Source organism: Leptosomus discolor, chromosome 8, assembly GCF_034619465.1.
Source record: "Leptosomus discolor isolate bLepDis1 chromosome 8, bLepDis1.hap2, whole genome shotgun sequence".
Classification (NCBI taxonomy): domain Eukaryota; kingdom Metazoa; phylum Chordata; class Aves; order Leptosomiformes; family Leptosomidae; genus Leptosomus; species Leptosomus discolor.
The window spans coordinates 34,761,810-34,787,172 of NC_141398.1; the positions used below are offsets into that span (position 1 = coordinate 34,761,810).

A 25,363-nucleotide genomic window follows, 5' to 3' on the forward strand; every position below is an offset into this window, starting at 1 on the left:
AGGAGTTGTTATGGTATAGCATATGTGTTGTGAAACAGTGTATATGGTAGGTGACTCATGCTTTAGTCTATGGGTAGTGAATAAAATCATTTATCTGGACAACTCTTAGTTCAGTCTTTTTTTAAATTTATTTTTGTAGTAATAATTTTTGCTTTCAAAATTCAGAATCTAACTAGGCAGTCTGCAAGGCATGAACTGAAAAGATGTTTGTTATAAGTAGGAGTTTCTGCCATATCTAAACTATTACTTGGGTTCTTTTTTAGCCTGTAAATTCATGATAAATCACTACTTTGTAGCTTGGCAAATGGAATATTTTGCAATTTCTTGAAAATAGAGAAAGTATTTCTGTTAGTTTTATAGCCTTTGCACTCTCAGTTGCATAATTACCAAAAGTGAAAGGTGGTCTGGTATGAAGGAAAAAAAGATACTCTTGCTGTTGGCTTCATTTCTTGGCCTTCTGGCACATGAGCAAGGTGAGTTATCTGTCACTTTCTGTACTTTAAACCCTCTTGTCTGAGGAATGTCAATGTATGCCTCTGTTGCTTTTAACATGTGTTGTAACTGAGTGATGTATTTTTCTCCTTCACTTTTGCCAAAAGGATTTTGAATATCATTGATGAAAGTGGAACACTAATTGTTATTCACTGTGCTATAAGCTGGCAAAGCTTTGCTAAGCAATGGATGTTTTAGTACCTGAAGCCTTGCTTATTTTTGCAGCAGCGCAGAAATTATGTGGCTAGATATAAAGTGCAATATTTGTATAATTGTACATGTTTATAAATAAGTGGTAGCTTAATTTCTAAACAGCTTGATACTATTTGCTTTCGATAAATGCATGTAGTAATATTACCCTTAAATATGATGATAATCAAATTTTCATCTTTTAATGAGTCTTAAACCGTGTAAAGTATCTCCTGTAGTTCTAGATGTAGTATTTCTAATAATGTGTTGGGGTTTTTTTAATTCTGCTTTTCTCCAACAGGAAGGAACTTGAGACCTACAAAGGTAAATTCTATTTTTCATTTTCTGTTTGAATGTTTGCAAGAGTTAGAGTAATTCTTGTATTAAGTGAAACTAGTAAGGAACTATTCCAGTTCTACATTTGATAATGTTAATTTTATGTCGACCCAGCAGGCTGTTTATTTTGCAGTTTACCTGTTCTTGCTACTGTTTTGTTCGGGAGAGTTGTAAGTGTAGGAAGAACACAGATGGTTCTGTGGTCTTAGCTAGATTTCAGAGATTCTGTGTCTAATTCAAGCCTTTCCCTTGGCGTTCAATTTCGGAAGTTAAGGGCTTTGTCTTCAACTTGCTGATGTCTTTTCTAGCATGAATGTGTTTTTGACATGTGTCATAGGCTGTTACTTGTTAGACTTTTGTCTAGCTATTTCTAGGAAATTTTCACAGTATTATATTACATCAGACAAATGCAATTTTTGTAGCTCAACTTGTTGGATACAGATGATGATGTATGCAATATCTCTGTCCTAAATAATACGCGGTGGCTAGGAACTCTGTCATGTATTATTGCTTTGCCTGTGGTGCGCAGATGGAACACATTACCATTTTCAGTAAATCTTAAATTCGGGCTTACTGTAGCTACTAATGTTAATGTTTGATCAGCTTGACAATTGCTATTATCTTTTGCTTTGAATAAGGTGTGACTGTGGCTTTGTGACTACTCTTTATGAGAATGAAGTCGAGTACACTGACTTATGTCAATTGACTATTCCTTGAAATCTCCATCCCTTCTTTCAATTTCTGTTAACTGTATTCCTCTCTGCCTTTTCTGTTCATTATCTTATCTTTACATAATGCTAAAAAAGGAAAACAACAAAGCTAACATTAACAGACAAGCCACACAGATTGTATAAAATGCCACTTTATCTGTAGCTTACTGTAACAACCCTTTTTTTGATTGATTTGACAGCTTTCAATAAAGACTAGCTTAATACGAAACTAAAGATAATGCTAAGCTGTCTTTCAAAGCAAGGCAGCTACTTAGTAGTACCTGATACTTGTTAGAATAGTGAATCCTAGGTTTGTTGTTTTATTGATTAGGCATTCTAAGAGAGTTTCTGGATGCCAGGAGGATGGTTTCCAAAGTTATTTCTTTCCTGGCTTTTTGTTTTACCATCAGAGATTGTAACTTTATTTGGCAGTAAGTATTTTACAGAAACTATTATTTTCATGGAAGAGGAAGGCGTTAGCTGTGTGTTGACCTTGAAATTCATACCAAACTAAGTAACTTGGTTCTGTAATGGATACAGAGGCATACAGATTTCAAATACTAGTTATGAAAGGCTTGTCTTGGGTAGACAAGAGTTGTCTTGGTAGCCAAAAGAAGGTTTTTAGTTTACTACAAGGAGGAAAAATTGCAAACAGATGCCAAGAAAAAAGCTAACGCATTTGCATGTTTCTTTGCTGTAAAGTTCAACTGCAGTCTCTGGCCAATGCAGCAAATATCACGGGAAAGGAGTAGGATCTTGTGTTGTAACAAGGGGAGACCAGGTCAGACGATACTCTAGGTCTGTTGGACATTTTTGAACCAGCTGATCAAATTTGTTCTGCAATACTCAAAAGAATTTGGAGAAGCTATGGAAGGGTGGAAAAGCACAGTGACAGATTTTTAAAAATGGGTGTGAAACATCAGTTGGCCTAGTTTCTGTGTTTTTTCATACAATGACTGATGGACAAGCTTATACCTGACAGGAGAGCGAGCAGTAACAGCTAGCAAACTTTCAAGAATAGTCATACCAAGCAAATCTAAAATCTTTCTATAAGATGACAACAACATGCTTTAAAATAAACAATAGATACTGTATTTTGACTTTGGCAACAAATTTCACTGTCTTGCCTGACATTTTCCCAGGGAATTGAGATTAAACTACTAAAAAGCAGGTGTGTGGCTGATTGGAAGTACATACTTTGAGTTGGGGAAGAGTGGCTGGAAAGTTGCCAGGCAGAAAAGGACCTGGGAGTGCTGGTTGACAGCTGGCTGAACACAAGCCAGCAGTGTGTCCAGGTGGCCAAGAAGGCCAACAGCATCCTGGCCTGTATCAGCAATAGTGTGGCCAGAAGGAGCAGAGAAGTGATCGTGCCCCTGTACTCGGCACTGGTGAGGCTGTGCCTCGAATACTGTGTGCAGTTTTGGACCCCTCACTACCAGAAGGACATTGAGGTGCTGGAGCGTGTCCAGAGAAGGGCAATGAAGCTGGTGAAGGGTCTGGAGAACAGGTCTTGTGAGGAGTGGCTGAGGGAACTGGGGTTGTTTATTCTGGAGAAGAGGAGGCTGAGCGGAAGACCTTATGACTCTCTATAACTACCTGAGAGGAGGTTGTAGTGAGGTGGGGGTTGGTCTCTTTTCTCAAGTAACAAGGGATAGGACCAGAGGAAATGGCCTCAAGCTGCTCCAGGAGAGTTTTAGATTGGATATTAGGAAAAATTTCTTTACTGAGAGAGTGGTCAAACACTGGAACAGGCTGCCCAGGGAGATAGTGGAATCACCATCCCTGGAGGTGTTCAAAAAATGTGTAGATGTGGCAGTTCGGGACTTGGTTTAGTGGGTGTGGTGGTGTTGGGTTGACATGATCATCTTAGAGGTCTCTTCCAACCTAATGGTTCTATGATTCTGCAAAATGTTTTTATGGTTTCTTGCCTAATAAGTTGTTCTTTCTCAGATCTGATGCTACTTGGAACTTTTGTTAACCTGGATTGTGAAATAGAGGTGTTCATTAGACTGGCTTCAGTGTCTTTGTCTGGCCTTTTGGACCTTCAGGCAATTTCTGAGTATCTAGCGTATATTTCATCAGCTGATTAGAAACAGGGAGAGTAAGGGCTTCCTGGTTGTGACGGATTCATGATTACGTAGAGACAGATGTTTCAGTTCTGCATCAGCTTTGCTCGATCTAACTGGTGGCTCCTTCTTGCGTTTTTCTGTTTTAAGCTACTACTTCCAAATCTCCCTAGATTTGTGCAGAAAATGATCTGTTGTTTGGTTTGGTTTAGTTTCTGTTGATGAAGCATGCTGAAATAACTCAGTAGATGGCCATAGAAATCCTGGCACAGAAGAAGGAAAAGGCAGCAGCAAGAGCAGGAAGCACGTCTAAGTTACCAATGTAACACAGTCATCTGAAAAGCAAATATGTCTAGTGGTACATTACCTAACTATTCCTATTGATGTGAGGAAGTATTGGTACCATTATGTAAAACTTTCATGATAAGAAAGAAAAATAAATAGAAAAATCTAAAAGATATTCGAGAAAGGTTGGTTCCAACTGAAATATGTTAAATAGTTGGATAGATGATTCTTTGCATTTTTATATTGCAAGTATAGATGACATCCTCAACTAATTCATCCTTGCATAAGTGATCGGAGTGAAATGTGTTCATAAACATTTAGTTCATAAAATACCCAGCGCAGGGACTGAGAAGGAAGAGCTGTTCGAAGTACCTTTATATACGCTTGCATTTTCCAGTGCATGTGCAGTTGAAACCATTGTACATTAAATTGTGTTTTAATGGAAAAGATCAGAAATGCCAGTTTTCATAACAGAAACTTGTTATTTGTGAATTTGAATACCATATACTAAAAAGTATTGGCTTCTAGAATAAAGTTGATAAATGTCTTGCATAAAAATATATTTCATGAATATAGAAGTTCATTCTATCTGAATCTGCAGAAATTGAAGTACCACAAAAATATTCCTTAAATATGTTTGCTAGAGGGAGTAAGAAGAGGGTTGTAGACAAGTTTTTCAGCATCCAAACATAACTCTCACATTCACTAGTGCTGAGTTCTCATACCTTACTCAGGACAGAAAGTAAGTTTTACTGGAAATAAGAAACTGAATGGTGTAGTCTGAGGGTCAAAATAGCACAGCACTGGAAACTTGAATTCAGTGATGCATCCCATCCATTTCACAATGAATACAGAAGAAATACTAATTGTATGGTAGCACTCACCATGAGAATGCAGGTCTGGCTCACAAGGCAGGTGGGCAGCTTTACAGGTCTCTCAGATCTGTTTTAAAACCTTACTTCCCTGGAGTTTTGTATATGTATAAATAGATACAGATACACAGGTGTAGTCTGGATGGGGCTACTGTAAATTTGTGAAATCTCAAAATGTATATAACCTAGTAAAAATTTTAAGTGCCCTTGTATACCTAATATTTACTAAAGACTCATTTTAATATTGAGACAAAATCAACTGTCACATAACCAAGAAATAATTTTTCTGGTTTCATTTAGATCTACCTACTGTGTGCACTAAGGTACAAAGTGGTAACTCGTTGACCTGTCAAGTATATTCTTTGCGAATAACAGTTGTCATCAAGAAGGGGCCCAAACAAAGCTCAGTGTATGTACTGTTTACAGCATTGACAAGAGTTGAGAGTCCACTAATACTCGCTTTTTGATGTTATTACCTTTTAAGCAGCAGAAAATAAGTACGTAATACTATTTTAAGAAATGATGAATTATGATTATATTTGTCAGTAGAGATACTGTTTTAGAATTTGTTCCTGCCTTTTTCACATTTGTATTACAGATTGTACTTTCATCATGAAGGGTAGATTTTATTTTTTGTCCTTTTGCTTTAAGACTATTTACAGGGCCAGATGTGCTCCTTAGTTGTTTGCTGTACCCCTTAAGGGTGTAGGGGCAGAACAAACCTCTCCAGTGTCTTTTCATCTAACCTCAAGGATTTTCTAGTACAGTGTAAAAATAATGTATTATTTAATAATCCGTGATGCTGAGAAAGTGAAGGTTAGAAGCTTTCCTGCTGTTTTCTATTAAGCATCTCTCTCTGAAGAAGGCAGAGAGTGTGTGGTGTACATGTTGATACTGCTACAACACTGGCACTTGTACCCAAAGAGTGTGCACTAGGACAATCCCAAGGGTTGTCCAGTTTATTTCTTTAGTAATTTATCTTTCAGAGAGTGAAACTCTGAAAGATGATAGATTTATGGATGAAAACATTAGGTGTGCCATATGAAGTAGCTTGCAAGTTTCTTCCTAGTGAGCATCAATTCCAATGTTCAGAGAACTGCTTGCAGGGGCTGGCTTATGCTCTGTGCTGTCCTGTGCTGGCTGAGGCTTCTAAAGCTGCTAAAGAAAGTGTTTTGTTGTGGATCTTGGCAATTTCTTGCAATAGCAGAATTTATTTTAGTCAATATTTGAGTATTTTTTTTTAGTACGTGATGGATTGTACTCTTCCATGGATTAGAAAGGGGGTCTATTATTTTCATTTTTACAGCTGAGAAACTAGAAATTAGATAGAAAATATGTGGTTATTTTATCTTGATACTTGAAACCTAGTGAATTCATGACTGCACTGAGATTTAAATCACTCCACTGTTCTTCTAGACGCATGGTACAATTTTTATTTTAAATTATTTTAAAAGTTAATATTTCTCCTGTTCCAGTGCAGCCAGGACTTTGTAGTAAATATTTACAGAATACTGTTAATCTCTTTACAAGATGGAAGAGTGAAGCAGAGCAGTGAAGTAGATAATGGTGAAAAAAAATTGAAGTTGTAAAAGTAGTACAATTGCATAATGGTAATAACATATGTTGCTGAGTTTACTTTGTCCAGATGGGAACTGTATACATGATAGAGTTAAAAATTGCTTCTAGAAGTCCCTTTTTATTTAAAAAAAAAAAGTTTAGGACAAAATGTTTTGAGTTTGTTTCTGGAAAGAAAACTAAAGCAATAGAGGCCATTTAGAAATTTGCAACACAGCGCTTTTGGACAATAAAAGGTGGCGGAAACTTTGTAAGGGCAGATACACATGTGGCTTTGGCTATTGAGTCATGCATATTTCTAAGCTTTAACAGGATTAGTTTCATTCAAGCTCAGGGAAGCTGGTCATATGACCATTTTCAGCACTTCTGTTTGCAATACAACAAAATATGTTTTCAACTCTTTGCATCAGAGATCTCTCCCAAACAGGCCCTGATAAGTTTTAAAAGCTTTATCAAAATACTCTTTCTGAGAAGGATGCTGGTGAAGTAGAGGTGTTTTTTCTTGCTCTGCTCTTCTAGGTTAAGTCATTGGGTCACATTTGATATGCAGATCTCTTTGTCATCCCCTTCATGCATCTAAGATGCTTCTGTTGAAATTGCAGTTTTCCAGTCTTTTTATCAGTAGCTTAAATACATTTGTATCTGAACTTTAATTTCTTGGCTTTCACTGTTCCCTTCTCTAAGAGTACACAATATTTGAAGCAGTCTGTTGCCTCCATCCCTTTGTTGTCCTGGTTTTTTTGAATCTACTCATCTCAACAGATAGGGTGTCAAACTGATCTTTTTTTCTTCCAGTCTAGGGATCCTCTTTATCATGCTGTGTTCTCATGGCTGTCAAAATAAACAACTTATTCCTAATCTTCATATTGTCTTCTGGATGCATGGGTAATATGCAATGGAGATCTTTACAGCTCATGGTTGAAAAAGCTCATACATTTAATGACATAGCTGTTCTGCTGTAATTTTAAGCACACAATCTTGTATGTTTCTTCTGAGCAAGAGTAGATGACATTGTCATAGAAAAACATACCAGTCACACGGAGTTAATTTACTTTAACGTTTCCAAATATAGTACCCCAAAGCCTGCCACAGTAGGAACATTCAAGGTGTTTTGTTACTGTGAAGAATTTTTTTGTTGACTAATTGTGTCCATAACCAAGTTGGTTAATAATGAGAGATCTAGTTTAATGTTGTATTTTGTGATTTTGCATTTCAGTTGACTCATTTGAATAGGGGAGGGAAAGTGTCTTTGGTTGTTTGGGTGCCTCTCCCGAAACATTCTGTGGGAGACAGGCAGTGCTGCTGCTATGAGTGTTTCCTAATTGTTTTAGAATTTATTTAGGTGACCATGGTCAAAACCAACAATATTTTAAACCCTGTAGCACAGATATAAAAGATGACAACTCTTATTTTGGCATACCAGAAAACAATTGGGAATCAATTGCTTAATTCTATTGTAATAAAGCTAAGATGGAGTTAAAATTTCAGGGATATTCAGCTTTCAGAGTTTTCCTCATTATTTTGCTATAAGCTGAAAACATTCTGATAGACTTCTAGTAAGTAATGTGTGTTACTGTCTTCTTTCCCATCCAGGCTATGGGAGGAGAACCTTGCAACTTTGGATGTCCTGTATTGTCTGTGGCAAGAATTGACCAAGACTCCCATATATGATAACCATTCTCTTAGAATGGAAACATTTGAGACTTGGGCACTTCTAGTCAAACCTTGAGTGAAAGACAAAGAAGTTTAACTACTTAAGTCTTCCATTATAGTGTAATAGGATAAGATGGAGAAGAAAAAGAAATTATAGTGTCCTTACAGCTACCTTGCTTTTGATTTTGCTTTTTGTTTTTTCAAGTTCGCAGATTTTCATATGTTTAACTTTCAGGACACATTTTAAAAGTCTCTAGATCTGAATCTAGCTCCTTGTAACTTCTGTGTTCTTTTTTGCCTTCCTTGAAATAGGTATGGACTTCAAGTCAAGCTTTTTTAAAAAATAAAATAGTATTTTTTTAAAAAATCCTTTTAAATAGAGAAATTGAAGGAGGGCTCACTCTTGGTCTTTCACTGATTTCATTCCTCCCCAGTAAATAAGTGAATCTTTATACATCGGAACAGATATCACCAGCGCTGAGATACAAAAGCTTTCAAATGTACATTTCTGTAGCCCACAGGTGTATGGGGCAGAGATGCACACAACATTCTATTTGGCTGCATTATCAGACTTAATGACATACTTTCAGAACTTATTCTGTATCGGAATACATACCCAAGAACAGAGGAAGTTTTCAGTTTTCTGTTTTAACAGAGACTGTATGTGATAGCCCACAGAAGTAATTGCTTGCCTCTTGCTGACCCCCCTAAACATTTATTTTTTTTTTTAATTGGCAACACCATTCTATGGAACATTAGGTGTAGTTGAAAATTTATGAGGTGCCTTTGCAAGGCAACAAAACATTTGCTGGATTAAGTATTATGTCTGGGATGAAGGAAATTACAATAGGTAGTACCTTGTGTTACATTTATTTTGCAGGTGACTGGAAATAAATTTGTTACCTAATAGGTTAATGTCTACAAGTGTCGAGTTTTCAGGACAGACAGTATTTTCTAAAGAAGAAATAGAATTCACATTTCAATGAAGGAGGGAAAAAAGTGGTCAGTGTTTAAACTGTAGAAACAAAATTATCTGCCATTTTATTTTGAATCACTACATCAGAATGCTATTTCCCATTATGCTTTGCCAATGGTGGGCTGCACTGTCAACTGAATTAGTAATCTGATATGATGAGAAATTATTTCCCCTTCCTTGTTTTTGATTAGTTTTCAACTGGTAAGGGAAAAACAGGGCTTCTTTGGTAGCGGCAGTACAGGCATGGGTGGATCTTGGTCAGTCATAAAATGGCATCCATTTCTATGGTGGTTATATGTATTGGAAATGGGTCTGAATTTTCAAAACTGTAAATAGAGAGCAGAGTTTCTAAAGGAAATCTAAAGTTTAGAAAGGGATGCTGTGGAGATACCAGATTATTTATGGACAAACTGGATAATCAGATTTCCTTGGAACAAATACTGTGTGTCCTTGCAACGCAGCTAATCAAAGATAGTTTTTGGTTTTTTCCCTTCTTCCACCCCAAACCACTTGTAGTTTAATGCTTTAAATGCTTTTTTAAAAATTTTAGTGTATTGTGAGTTTTCGCAATGATGTAACTTTGTATGTTACAAATTTGATAGTGCTGTTTGTTTGTTCGTAGTCTCTTTGCTCAGCTAGATTTCAGGATTTTATATGATGGCTGTTACCTGAAATTAGTATTCAGACAATGAGTTAATATAACCCGCAGAATGGTAATGTTACAGATACTTCTGAAACCTTGTGTTTATCAGGTTTTTAAATGCTAATTCTGACTGGGAGAGAGTGGAGGATTTTGTAGGGGTTTTTTTTAAACTCTTCTTCATCTACATGTATTTTTAGAGAATCTTGTGGTTTTTTAATGTGGCACCCTTATGCTCTTTCATCGTGCCTTATGTTGCTTTGTATTTTGAGGGAGCTAGTTTATTCTCCTAACATTTTAATATTGATGCATTTATGCAACTTTCTCTTTTTCCTTGAGTCCTACTCTTTTTGCGTGCTACGGTTGCACTAAGTCAAAAGCACTTTCCTTGGAGGTCAGATGTGTCACAACAGTTTTGACAGTACTGGAACTAAAAATAAGCTGTTCTTGGATGTGCAGGTACAGCTCCTGTTGCCTGCAGTAGAAGTTGGCCCCATGCTGGAAGTCAGCCTTGCAGAGTCCTGGTTTTGTAGGGGATGGAGCAGGCCAGTGTAACAATAGAGATTTTCTGTGGCTATTGCCAGGGTGAACAGCTAACTGTATAGATAAGAGGAATAAATTTCATGGGAACCTAAGTCCTGTCATACTCAGTTTATGTAGAAAAGAAAAGATTTAAATATGTAATATTTTAATTGTCTGTAATGCTTAAATGATTGATGTGGAAAAAAATAGGAGTCTATTTTGTCTGCTGCTCTAACTTGAATTCATGCTTTAATTACTGAAGTCCAGACTGAAGGCAGGATTATCTCGTGATTAGTATTGTTTTAATCTTTCCCATAGATATTTTTGGTGTTATTTTCAGCAATAAGATAAAAGCGAGTTTCGTAGGCCTATATATTCTTGGTAATTTTTACTCTAATGATGATTGGAGAAGTATTTGTTACATAATTCCCTTGTCATCAGGGAGCTTTTTAAAATGTGATCTTTTTAGGTAAAAAAAAGGAATTTTTATGGCTATCATGGTTTCCAGCAGCACAGCACACTCTCCTAAACTGATGAGGCGACACGTGCCAGTGTTCCCAATTCTGAGCAATGCCTTACAGTTTTTGAAATAGAAATGCACTGTTGTGTAACTGCAGCATCACCATAACCAAAGATTCTCGGTCATGTGCTGTTTCTGTAAATTTTTTCAACGGCATAACCATTTTTTTCAATTTTTGATGAAAATGCAGTCTGGATATGTAGTACGAAAAATTCAGTTTTCAGTAGAGAAGACTGCTCTTAATTTATTTCAGAATCACATCCAAGATTTTAATATTTTATGTGTGAAGTAAGAATAGTATGTAATCTGGTTTGTGGGGTATCTGAGCTAAGCCATGTTAAGGGGAGAGCCTTATGAACATCGCCTAATAAAAAAATAATTCAGAATCCTTCCTTACCTTTCCCTTGCTTCTAAATCATTGTCGAACACTGCTAGCTCTCTGTCAGATAAACACATGCTGTAACTGCATGTCACCAGATTATAACCCACCGCGAAGATTTCTCTCTTTCTAGCACCCCTTTATTTAGCAGCATGTGGTACCTTCCCAGATACATGCGTGCATTTCTGGTCTAGCCCAGCTGCTGGTAGCTTGTGTTCAGGTTCTGGAAAGGCACTGAGTTGAAGTCTCCATGTGTATGCATCTGTGTGTGAGTGACCCATTGAAAACTGGCAGTCGCGGTATTACTGCTTTGAAAAAGCAGCCTTCTAGCATCGCTCTTTGTTCTACATCAATGAAGATGCACATCAGTGGAGCTGCTTGGTAACTGGAGCTTGCACTTGACCAGTGCTGTCTGTCTTTTTACTTGCTTATTTCTTGCTGCCATGTCATCTCCAGGAGCCACTGAGAATACTCAGAATTCGTGTAGGTGGAACTTTATTACCATCTTTATTATTTGTCAGCTTAATTTGCCAAGCTAATGTAAAATGCAAAATGAAATTAAAGTTAGCTCAATTAATTTCCTTCGTTACCACCATTGCCTGATTTGTAAAGGGTGTGCTATAAATGAGAGGTTAATTATCAACTTGATTTAGCAAATTTGAAAGAAATAGTGACTTAGTATCTATTTTGTCAAGGCTTTTGTCTATTGCTTTGCTTTTGTCTGTCACTTTGCATTATTATCAAGGTATTATTAATTGGAATTAGTAAAACAACACAAATACACAGATACTTTGTTAGCTAAAATTGAAGCAGACTTGTCTAAGGGTGGGGTGATACTAGAGGGTGAGGGGAGACAGAGAATTATTATCTGGAGATAAAACTGAATATAAAAAAATTAGAGCACTGAATTCACTAGTATAGGTGCAATCGTGCTAATTCTTGGTTTCCTTCAGATAAATAAAATAATAAATAAATTATTAAAATGTATTTTTAAATGAAGCAATTAATGTTATTTACGTCAATATGAGCACCCTTATGTGATATGGAACAATGATCTTAATGCAATTAATACTTTCATGCTGTTAATTTGTGACTAATGACGTTTAGAACAGTGCATTAATGAAATAGAAATAACATGTGGATTTCTATTCTGATTCTTTTTATGTTCTTTTATATAACCGCTGGAAGAGCCTTTCCTGTTACCATTCACGTGGATTTTTTTTCAGTTGATGTCCAGGACCAAAAGATAAGAGTAAATTTAACTATTATATTATTTTAATAACCTGTTGGAGCATGCTTTATCAAGGCTCTACCTACAAGTTCTAATTCTGACCACTAAATTTGATTTTCATGTTAAATAACAATGTGAAGTAAAGTTGAGTATTTTGGTTTAGATATGGGAGAACTCTTTACATTTGTATTGATTAGAAATACTTCATTTATCAAAGTAATTGTTTTCCATAAATCAGAACAGTTGACTGTTTACTTAAAGATGGCAAAACTTACCCACTGTTCTGCTAAATGTGATGTGACCATTTCACTCAGAATTGTCACTTTTGCAAGCTATATATATATATATATTTTGCTGGTATAATCCATTTTATATCTTTAACTACTTTGTACGTATTGACAGAAGTTGTCTTTTTTTCTTCTTCTTCTTGATGTTTCCTGAAATTGAAATGGAAATATGGTGAATTGGGGGCACAGCTGTGAATCTTTCTTTTTTTCCTTACTTACAATCACACCCTGGACAGTAAAATAGCTGTTTTGTGTGTGGGGCGGGGGCTAACCTTGAAATTATACTTCTGTTATAAGGATTAGAATATGGAATTGGAGAATATTTCTGAAATGTGAGCTTTAGCAATATCAGTCCTCCAACTACTGTTGGGAAGAGGTAGCAGTAAGTAGAAGCTTTAGTATCAACATTAATATTGGAAAACTTAGCACCACTGTGGTAACCAGGATTATTCTAATGGGGTTTTTTTAGTCACGTTTTCTTCATAGCTTGGTGACAGAAAAAAGTAATGCAAAACTAAAGATAGCTTATTATACTCTTGTGATAATCTGTTTGCTCATCATCTCTGTAGGCTGAGGTTATTGAGAAATTAAGAAATACTTATCTACCTGCTTTGAAAAAGATTGCTTCTCTCTAACAAGATCAGATGCAATACTTTTTGGGGTGCTGAAAGACCAAATGCTGTAGGCTCTTGTAGCCTGTAACTGCATCTTGGTGCGAATGAATTTTTGAACAGTTTTGTAATGGCAGTATTCCTTCTTTTGGCATGCTGCTTCTATTTTATTATATGTTAGAAATAGAAATGTAAGTGCAGACACTTCATCAGTTTGATTTGTAGCTAAATAAATGTACAGTAATAGGTTATATGTTTTTTATATTTCTCCACATGGCACTGTTTCTTTCTATAGTGGTACTATAAATATGATGCTATTCTGGACTTACAGTGTTCAGAAATAGTAGAATTGTTTTTAAAGCTGCAGTAGAATAATTTATTCCTTCTTTATAGCATGTCCTTAATTAAATCTCAGCCCCACCTTTCACAGCAGTGTGTTATTAAACTACGTGTTCTGCTCAAGTTTTAATGATGCAAATTGAAAGGGTGGATGGCCAAGGTGTGCATGTGGGCATGTAAGAATTCCAAATGTTTCTCAACTGCTCAGTAAATGGAAGAAAAATGTTGATATTCTGGTAAACAATTCTGCCCTTTTTATTTATGAGTGTTATGTATGCCGTGTTAAATTGCATCAAGGCATTAGAGCTGAAACTGTGCAAACATAATTCTTCAGTTTTGTAGCTAGTGTGGCATCCTTTTTGTGATTTATTTGTGTTTTACTGAACAGGTGAAGTAATATTCTTTTTGAAAATGGTATTGAAGAATAAAAATAAGTGAGCTATTTAAAAAAAATCAGTAAAACATTTTTGTATGTATGTAGCATTTCTAAATTGCGTGTTTCTAATAGAGTATGTGAGTTAAGGCTGAAAGAGGTTAAGGGACAGTTTTGACTAGCTGAATGCATTGTTTCATTTTTAATCACTTGGGTTACTGTGTGGGTTAAGGCGAGATAAAAATTTCTGAAGATATCACTCTGCCCATTTTTCCTTTTACATAGAAGCCAGCTAATGCTGTTTTGACATTGCATAAATGAGACTTGATCAAAATGTGGTTGGCTGTGTCTCATTTTAAATCAAACAGAAATGGTGCCATTTACAGGAATAAGTTTCTGGCTTAATTAGATGATTATGTAATCACTCCAGACCTCGTGCACCAACGGTTCCATTGGCTCAGGAAGGTTTTAACTTGGATCATGATCTTAAATCCTCATAGATTTATTATCTCTTCTGTGGTTATCAAACATTAAAGTGAAAAACCCATGCTTCATGGAGAAGCCATACTGAAAACCGCTCGATGTATTTTCAGTTATCTCGTGCATTCACGTGGATAGGAAATGGAACTGGTGGTAGTTGATAAGCTCCGGTTTTGCAGCTCAGCAGTGATGTCGGAATTGCAGTTTTGCAGACGCAACTGTCCTAAGCCTTAATCATAGGTGTGATGTAATTTTAGTCTGTTTAACCGTACAATGGAATTAGAAGGGTGAGCTTTTTACCTTTGTTTTGGGGAGCACGAGTTGGCTGTCCATGTGATTAGTCTCATGTGCAGGGTAGCTTCTGGCACTTGCTGGAGAGCAGGTTCCTCAGAAAGACCCTGCAGCTTCAGCTTCTGTCTCCACAAACCTACCTGACTGGAGGAAGTCTATCCACACTGGGGCTTTGGGTAGCACATGCATTTTCCCTTTTGGCTTGTTGGTACATATTTAGAGGGTTTTGCTGCCAGCCACTTAGTATCTGGTTCTCATCACACCCAAACATGTTTTGGATGCAAAGCTATAGGAAGGCTGACAGAATGGAAAGCCAAGTCCTTGATTTTCAGCACATTTGAGGAACCATAACTGATGTGAAAACTTCCTCTAGTTACAGGAAGGGAAGAAGTCTGGCGGAGGTACATCTCTCTCCCTCTCTTGCTCTGTCCCTACATAGAGTTCAGGGTGCTTTTGTACCACTGAAGATTTCACCTGCATATTAGTGATTATTCAGTCTAGTTGTCGTAAAATTCATGAAGTGAAAATGAATTTGGTATGTGGAAGAATTGTGGACTAACTCTACAACAAAAGAGAAAACAGAGAAGGTTTTACCTAACATGGACCAAAGAAATAATATATTTTAAGTCATATATCATAGAAATTTGGAAACTTTGAGGGTTTCTGAGACGAAAGAAATCAACTTATGTTAGAAGGACGGTTGTAAAATGCCAGCCAATATCTAAAGGTATTGTAAAATACCTTATTAAAAATGTCATGAATGACTTTCAGAAAGGCCTGTATTCTTACTGTGTAGTTGTCTTTGCAGTCCTTGAAACTTCAAAATTTCAGCTGAGGACATAATCATAATAAGACAACATTTTCATTTTAAGATACTTTAAAAATAGTTGCTTTTTGAGTTGACATCGTGAGTACTATGGCAATTTTAACATGTATGCTGCTGCTTTTTGAATGAAAGAAGTAGTCCAGTGTGCTTCTGTAAACAAAGCATTCTTTAAGTATGATTCTTATGCCTTAGTAAGATACACTTTTTATATGTGACTCTGTACTACTAGACTTTGAGAAATACTTACTAGATCTAATTCAGTTCTGACTTGGATATTCTGTATTTTATTCAGGCAGCAGCACAAGTATGAAGGTTAAGCGCTGAGAACAGGTGACTAACAGCAGTAGACCATGCAGAAAATAATAATTTTATAGGTTTTGTTCTCTGGTAGTTAACAGCAAACCAAAAAGTTCTGCAAGTGACAGGTTGAGTGAAAATGATTTGGAGGAAAACAATCTCTGTCATGAAGTCACACTTGAGAAATGAATTGTTGAGATTAATTCAAGTGTGAATGGTGTGAATAACATCCAGGGATGGATCAATCATGACATTTCCAGTGATCAGCTGCAAATGAGAAGAAGTGTTAGAGAAACAATGGAGTTATGAGGAGAGATCTTGGCTTGCTTGATGGAGCAGGGGTAAGGAGACTTCTACATGTAGCATTAATAAAAAGAGAAAAATTCTTGAAAGGCCAGTGTGTGTTGGGGTGGGGTGGTTTGGGGGTTTTGTTTTGTAGTAATTAGTATGTCTCCAGCTAATTGTTAATTGTGTTAAACTGTTCTAGTATTAATTCAGCAAAAGAGGCTTTCTTAAATCCTATAAGCACTGAAAATACTGTCTGTCTATGTTGTGATACTGTTCAATCTTTTTTGTCTGGCGTCAGTTGTTTTCTGACTTACCCTAGTCATCAAATTACTGGGGAGGAGAAACGTACTTCTACCGAAATCTGTTGGGTAGAAAAGTTTCTTTTGTAAGCTGCTGGTTTTGTGAGTTTCTTGGAATCTGCTGCTCTATCTACAGAGGGTGAGAATTAATAGCTCTGTGGTATAAATTTAGTCATTGATGACTAACCTGAAACTTTGCTATAAAAATGTCAATTTTGCCATATTCCGTTAATTGGATCCCTGTTCCAGTGATGTCCTTACCCATCATTCTTAGTTGCTGATAAGATATAGAAGGCAATATGGCATCTGGCTGCTGGCAAAGGCTACTGTTAAGAGCTCCGTATAAGCCATCAGATTGTATATAACCATTAACTTTGTCGAAAAGGACAAGTCTGAGAAAAATGTAGGAAAGCTTTTTGATTTTATTGTTGCCAGAAGACTTAACCACATCTCAAGTCCTAAACCCAATTTGGATTCCTTCACAGATGACAAAAGCTCCGAATATCACTTACTAACTTAAAAATGCAGTGACCTGTAACTTAATCTGGTCATTCTGTGATGAACATGCCCTTTCATATTCTAAGCATAGGGGACAGGATAAAATTTTAAAAAATATGTTTATTTCATTTACTTTAAAACTTCTATTTAAAAACATCTCTGTTAGGAATGCCTACTTGCCATGAGCACAAGTATGTTGTTATACCCTTGGTTTTTAGTTCCATGTAGTACGTGATATTTTCTCAGTTTTATGTGTTACTAAGCTCTGTGGAAAGTGTTAGATAACCTACATATACACGTGATGTTTCTGTGCATCGTAACATTGTTTTTAGACTTGCCTTCCTTTTTCCTTTTAGTACAAGTTGCTGACTTCCCTCTGCGTTTGTAGATGGAGTGTTAGTGGACATCAGTGTGATCTCTTATGCCATGACCTGAAAAGAAAATTTAAAAAGCTGCATGCCCTCCCTTCCAGAGTCTTGGACAGTTGCCAGAACTTTGCATTAAAGCCCACAAGCAGTGGTACTAGGACAGTTCTTGCCTTAAAAGATAGGTGGAGTTACATGCGGATCACCGCGCGAGCATCTCTAGCAGGATGGAGACAGATTTGCTCTGACAGTATAATGCGCTTTGCAAGCTTCTATTTTAAGAATTCTTTGCGCTGTGACTTTTTTAAGTCTATATCAGACAAGTATTTTGTTTCTTTTAGGAGTCTTACACTTCAGAGGGCTCCAAGTTCATACTGACATTGTTAAATTCTGCAAGTCAAAAAGTACATATACCTAGAGAAGTATTTTTCATGACTACTCCTAAACATAGCGCTCTTGTATTTTATAGTTCAGCTACTTCATATTTTTCTTTAGTACTGCTGCCTCTTGGCTAGGTGCGTAACACCTGAGAAGTGTTTTGCTGCAGGACTTCCTATTTTGTGTCTCTGCATAAATCTTGGAGTGATCTGAAGAACCTGAGTTGTTTACATTGCTTTTCAGGAAGAGTGCAGCAGGGGCAGCGACAGTGCAAATGACATGTCCATGTGCTGCCTTACTTGATAAGCCTCAGCTCTGACCTCCAGATCTCTTCTTGAATGAGAAGGTAGCTCAGTTTCTGGGCTCTGACAGTTCTCCTAGCATTGAGACAAAGGTATCATTTGTAATAACTGAGTAGTTGAGTAGCTTGTATTTTGGGAGGCAGGGAAGGAGTGGTGTTAATTTGCTCTATCAGTTTATATAACCTTGGTGACTCAGTGGATGTACATTGTGCTTCCAGTGCTGCTAATTTGACTAGTTGACTGCTGCCTTTCTCTCAAATATGTCAAATCTGTTCCTTCAGGTGAATAAAGGTAAAGGGCAAAATCTTTGCAACTACCTAGGACTTTTGAAAGATATTTAAAACAGAATTAAATGTGAAATGTCCTACACTGTAAATGTGAGCAGAACTCACTATCTCCTGATCTGATCATGAGGGATATTTCCAAACAGAGAATCATCAGATGTGACCCATATTATTATAGGCTGGTTCCCTGTAAACATATGTTCTTCATTTTACCTGTGTGTTTAAGAATAGCATTTCTTGTTTTAATTTCTAAATACATTACTATACCTGCATGCTTATAAAATGCAATCTTTCTTAGTTTTTTTTCTGACATCCCCCCCTCCCAGCTGGGTGAGTATCATCATTCAATTTACTATTTAGAAAGCATTAAACTAGCGTTAGAAAAAGCAGGCTATCAGTCTTTAATAGCTGCTGATATGATTACAGCTTTAAAAAATGGATTATAATAGCAGTATGCAAGTATGTAATTTTTTATCTGTTTTGAATAGTAAGTAGAAACTGCTACCTTGCAAACTTCAGCAAAATGCAATTCATTTTATCCCTCTAATACTTACGGTGTTCATGTGTGAAATTATTTGTAATACGTTGAGTACAATGCATTTGTACTTTTGTGTGCACTTGTAAAACTATCTTTATTAAAATTGACTTAGGGGGTTTGCATCTGTATAGAGATTTTAATATATAAACTTAATTCATAAAAATAAACTAATGAAATTTATATATATACACATATATCTTACTGAAACCAGGTTAATGTAAAATCTCTTGTTCTGAATATATCTAGAAAAATCAGCATTTTACAGGGAACTGGTAGTTTGGATTTTTGAGTGGGAAAAAAACCTACTAATGAATGCTTTGTGGAAGTCATATATTTTATGGTTGGTCGTGAAGAACTTACTGCTTGCTTGAATAATGCACCAAATTTAACAGGTTTTTTTAAAATGTAGTTTTGATGTATTATCAGGTGTTAGTGGGGTTTTTCCCTTCCTTCTGAACCAAAATTTCAACACTTTATGGTTAGATTTGTCTCTGTGTGATGTAGCCGCTGCTTGATGTTGGTCTGTATTTACTGTATATATAAACATATGTATCGTCAAGGGAACTTGTTTAATAAATAAGACATGAAAAATAGTTTAAAAGGAATAATGTCAGCAAGTATGTTTCAAAATATGAGGCTTCTTACCAAACATCTACAGTTTTATGGAGCAAGAAATTGTAATAATGATGTAGCTTTGTTTCCTTATGTATGCTTCAGTTCTCATTCGCCTTGGATAGTCACTATTATAAGCAGATTTGACAGTTTGTAAGAGAATCACAATAGGTTGAAGTTCAACACTTGCTGAACACCTTCTTGGTATATCATTCATTCAATCCTGGAAAGAAAATACTTGTACCAACAGAACAGGAATGCCCCCACAGTATTTGTTGGTTGATTCTCACCCCCATCTCAAGCCTTGTTCATAATTTCTAGTATATTCAGGAACTGATACTCAGGGTGATGCATGTACCAGATGCTGTCCCTGGTGTGTTTGTCTTGGAAGACCTCACAGTCATGATGTTCTTCATGTTCCAAAGGTCTGTGGTTAGCCAAGCCCCGGGACAGATCAGATATTTCAGTGTTGGTCTTGTGAGGAGTTTTTTCTTTAACTGCCCTTCATGATCCTATCTCGCCTGTCTCATTTGTGTTTTAAAAGGCATTGCAAAGTCTGAGCCTCAAATGTTTAGATCCCATAATATTATTTGTAACCAACTTCCATCAAATTAAGATCTTTTACTTAAAAAATAAATTTTGGTTTTCATAACTGTGAATGAAATTTTTCCTGTATGAAGCCAGTGAAATCAAATGTGGTGTCATCTGTTGGAGCTTACAGCAGCAGCTAAGAGATGAGAAATATTCTGCATCAGTCTCTGTTGAAAGCTTAAATCTTAAACTTCATAATTTTATTTCTGTGTTAGTATCAAATAAAATACTGTTGGTTGCTCTAAAAAGGAGGCAACGAATCTCTTTGACCATGGAAATTGGATGCTGTTGAGGCTGACAAAGCAGATGTATGATGACAGGAAGAGAGAGAAGGAAACAGGGCAGATATAATGGTGGCCTGAAGGCAATGTTTTCCCACTGTCATGCCGAATGTGTTGTGAACAAATAATTCATATTTAATAAAGGCCATGTTGTGTTCTAGTGATATCATCCTCTAAAGTTGGTGGATGTTCAGCTTTTGAGAGGCACGTTATGCAAGCTTAGGTAGGGAAGTGAAGAAAAATTGGCCACTGAGTAGGATCAGTACACCTCTGCTTACAGTTTATCTTCTTGCTTTAAGAATCAGTAGCTCTACTTTCTTTTTTCAGAATCACTGTGCAGTTCTGTAGGGGCTCTTTGAATTGTTACAGGTATTGGTGGCTACACCTGTTGTAAAGGTGTAACATGATTTTCATTGCTATAGAAAATGACAGTGCAGAGAGGTGCTGTTTAGAGAAATAGAGTAATAGTTAAGGAATTTAACTTTTTCAGAAATCAGCTGCATGTTTACACTACACAGGAAATGTGCATGCATTTTTTGAGTTTTAAAGTACTCATGACTAATTACTGCTAAAATATTCTAAAGAATAAAATTGAAAATGAAATTAGCAGGGCCTTATGCATATTCAGGAGATAAGGAAGAGATTATAAATTAAGTATTCTGTATTTTTAGTTGGCCTGAGATGAATGTTTTTAAAGTGCATACAAATGGCAGAAGTTGATTGATACAGACATCAGGAGAATTAATTCCTCATTTTATACTGTATTGCAGCACAGCCACAAATAAGTGCTTGCTCTCCCAAGATGTGCAAGGAAATGTTGAAGACTTGCGTGGCATCCACGTGCTGGAAGAAAAGAAGGTTGGGGACGGGGGACAGTGAGAGACTGATTTCATATAGCTGCATATGTTGAAAGGAATGATCTCACAGGAAGCATATTTTACAGGTTTCACAGTCCTAATTACATTGACTTCCCTCTTCACTCAGCCCTCTTCCTTTTTCCCTTTCCCCTTGTAAGTGCTTTTATCAGCTTCCTGAATTTCTGCTTTTTATTCACTCCTCACTGTCACTTTGATGTCTGTGCATCCTTTAGGTGGGTTTTCTTTGTTTGCTTTAATAAGATACTGTATCCTAGGTGTCATCTGTCAGTTCGTTTTTAGTACAGTCATAGGGTTTAGACATTGATGGTCACGCAGTATGTGCTTTCTCACTCACTTGTAATTGTTCCTACAGTCCCTTGGTTTTTTGTCTGGCAGAGTAGCTTCAGTAGTGTGGATTTCTGTGGTAATGGCTGATTTTCTTGCAGTGGTTTTTTGTTCTTGGTGTTTGGTTTCAATAGGGCAAGGCCTTCCGTGCCTCTGTTTTAAATTTCTTTCTCCTGGTTAGTATTGTTTTTTCCTCACAACTTATTTAATCTCTACCAGACTGGGGAAATCCAGAATAAAGGGTCATATCTTATTTATTAGCTCTGTTGGGCAATCTGAGTTGTCAGTTGCCCTTCCCCTCCGCCCCTGCCCCATCTTCATTTCTCTTACTTTGTGTCTCCTTGCCCTTCATATTTCTCTCTTTAGTGCTCCACTGATGCATTGGTAACATCACACATCTGCTCAATCCTCTCCCTTGTTTGCTGCATGGGCATCTCTCTTTTTGTTATATATGCATTGAGGTGTTGGGCTAAGCAACTGATAGACCTATTGAGTTCGCTAGTGATAATGATTTCTCCTAATAAGATGCAGATATAAAACTGTGAATGTCAAATAAGGAGAAGGATTTAGCTGTTAAGTATGCATTTTTTATGAGGATACAGATAACCTGGTTAGTTATGGTAACCAGTGAAACCTGTCTAGCTGTATTAATCTCAATTAATTAAATGAATCTATTAATCTAAAGGTATTAAGATCTTAGATCTTGCACACATGAGAAAAGACCTGCTAGTTTTTGCACAATATCTTTAAAACAGCCTAATACAGTACTTGAAAAATTAATATTGCAGTCATTTAACTCAGTTTGAATAGCAGACTTCAGAAATCAGTTTATCTGTTACTGCAGATTAAACTAATATGAGCACTGGTTAAAATTGCATTGTTACCGTGTGCCTGATGCTGCCATCAATGAATTAATGGCTAAACTGCAAAGTTTTGAGTGAACACGGTTGCCATTATGCCTTTGGATGGAGCTGACAATATGGTGGCTCTTGGTTTTATACCTAATGTCAGTTCGGTGCCAGCTGCAGGAGGACCGATCTTCTTTAAAAAAAAACAACCAACTGAACAAAACCCACCAGAGGGGTTTCTTTTTCAGAATTGGTTTGGTCTAGAAGAGTTCTTATGGTACCTGGCCACCAGTGCTTCATTGGCATGGCAGTGCCAATTTGGTCTAGTATCATAAAATCAGGTTTATTGTTTGGGTAAGTGATGGTCTGCCTTGACTTTGCCAGGTTTACTCTGATTGTCTCTCGGGTTTTTACCATGCTTACTCTTTAATGTTAGAGTAAAAATTTGAAACTACTTGTGACCTGATAGCTTCCTTCCTATTAGTAGCAAATATTGGCTAGCACATGGAATGCTGAAATCCTGGAAAAATTAAAGCATGAGACATTCCTCAGGGTTGAATGAAACAAAAAAGTAAACCCAGCCACACTCCTCTGTTGTAGTTTACAGACTGTAAGGAAGGTAGAATTTTGGTTTTCTTTCTGTCTGCCTGTGTTGTATGGGCTGCTTCTCAAGGTTTGTCTTTAAATGCTTTTTAAAAAAATAGATGCGTCAAAGATGCAGAAACTGTTCTGAATTAGCAGTAAAATTATAGAAGTGCTTTGACACTATATATAAAGATGGCCTTTCTTCCATCTTCAATATTTAAAGTTGCAAGTTCGAACAATTTAGAACAATTGTGCTAGAAAATGGCACACAAATAAACCAGCAAGCCCGTGGGAGCAAATCATCTTTCAAGACTGTCTTCTTTTTTTTTTTTTACCCTCCAAAAAGATTAATCTTAGCTGTTTTTTTTCAAGATCATCAAAAGAATTTTATTCTTATAATTCAGCTATTTAAAGACAGCTAGTGTTTTGCAAACCGGAAGATTTGTCTGGGCTGCTTTTTTTGTTAAGATCTGTTATTTCTGAGCTGTAGACCATTTATTACACCGTAAAAAATAAAATGAAGAAGCAAGTGCAATGGTTTTGAATATACAAAAACTAGATGCATGGAAGAAAGCTTATAATGTTTAATTAAAAATTTACAACTTGATATCCTTTCTTTAGACATACTGAAAGTTGCCTTACCTCTGAATCACACTCCATGTTCTAACTAAACTTGTTTTCTCTCTTTCAAATAAGCCACTTTGTTTTTAAAATTAAAAATGTTCAGTGGAAAAAACACACTGATGTATATTTCTGTGCTTATCATAAGATGCCCTGTTTATTGTTAGATAATGCCTTTCCATAATAGAAAATGAAGAATTTTAACAGTGAAAATAAATTAATATATTCTGGAAATATTGCTTTATGTTCAGCCACACTGCGCTGTTTGAAATGTAGTTAGGTTTTTTTTTGCTATCTTGCTTTTATTGTGCCTGTATCATTGTTGCTGGCCATTTGGCTGAATTTAAAAGCAGCCCATTAATTGAACAACACTTTTGTAAGAGAATATTATAATGTAGCTTGAAGAGATCTCTCTTACAGTATTATAAAAAGTCTGGAAAAGATGAGACATTGCTAATGTTACAAATTAGTTTTACCAGTAAATAGCACTGTTACATGTTCAGTTTTTAAAAAGGATGATAGCATCTTTGTTTTGCATTTGAGAATAAATAGGGATTTTTAAAATAAGCTGGTCTGTTGTAACTGATACTCTGTGTGTAATGAATATGCAGGACTGCAAGCATTTTAAAATTCCTCAGCTGCTAACACATCTCTAATAGCTGTCTGTGAGCAAATTAGTCTCTTCTCATATTATTTTGTAGAATCTGTTCAGATGCTCCTGGATGCTGGTTTGTCAGAGTGGTACTTCAGATCTCGTTTTGCTAATCATATCAAACAAAAGTGTGTAGTCACCACTAGGATTTCTAAAAATAGTCTGTAGTGTGATTTGTTTTGGGACCTTAACTGAACAGTGTTGAACTGGACTGGACTTGTAATCTAATGGTCCTTTTTCATCGTAACTTCTAAGAATGAAGTCATAAAAGCAGCAGTAATAGGATGAATGAATAGCAATTTTTTTACTTGTATTGGAGAAGTTGTTTTGACAGAAATGGAAGAGGAAGTATACTAAGTCAAGAAAAAACAAATACTTCAAGTATTCTGTGTGTGCTACTGATACAATGATTGACTTATGGTCTTTTTGGAATACGAAATTTTGACATTGTAAACAAACTAGGCTTCTATGTGAGGAAGAGAGTGATTTCAGTGGTGGTCCTGCAGTTCTGACTACTCAAAAATTTAGGTTTGAGTTGTAGAATTTTCCCATATTATACTTAGCTTAAAATAGAAGAATTTGCAAAAAAAAGCCCCAATGCTTTCTCCTACTTATTGCTTTTGTAGTTACTCCCTCATCCTTTCATATTGATTGAGCCCACTCCAAACAGGTAGACATGCATGTTTTTACCATAAGTACCTCACATGCATCTTTGGACTCAGCATCTCTTTTTGTTGAAATGAGGGATATATTTGTTGCTTGTTAAAGGCGTGAAATTTAGGCTCTGTTAAAAGCCCCGTTTAAGTTTTAGTAGCCAGGCCCTAATGCTCTTAACACTAACAGAAAACCACTGCTGATTACTGATAAACAGATCTTGCAGTTGATTGCCGTAATGCATGCAGGCTATGAGCTTTCAGAGCTTTAGTTTGATGATCATTTTGGATGAGAGAGGACTGATGATTTGGAATGGTTTCTGGCATCAAATATTTCAAGCATAATTTGAATTTGGAAAATGGTCTCCTTCACTATAGAATAAAAATGTTTTCAAGAGTTCTGATGGACATAGACG

The 25,363-nt window shown here is 36.3% G+C and overlaps 1 protein-coding gene across 2 annotated transcripts in view; it reads left to right on the plus strand.

The window, feature by feature from the left end:
- Nucleotides 1-25,363, plus strand: part of DTNBP1 (dystrobrevin binding protein 1) — a 72,242-nt gene that overhangs the window by 30,215 nt on the left and 16,664 nt on the right. For both annotated transcript variants that reach the window (XM_086469573.1, XM_086469574.1), the window contains exon 7: nucleotides 983-1,005. In XM_086469573.1, coding sequence (XP_086325699.1) covers nucleotides 983-1,005 — 23 coding nt within the window. The remainder of the gene's footprint in view (nucleotides 1-982; nucleotides 1,006-25,363) is intronic.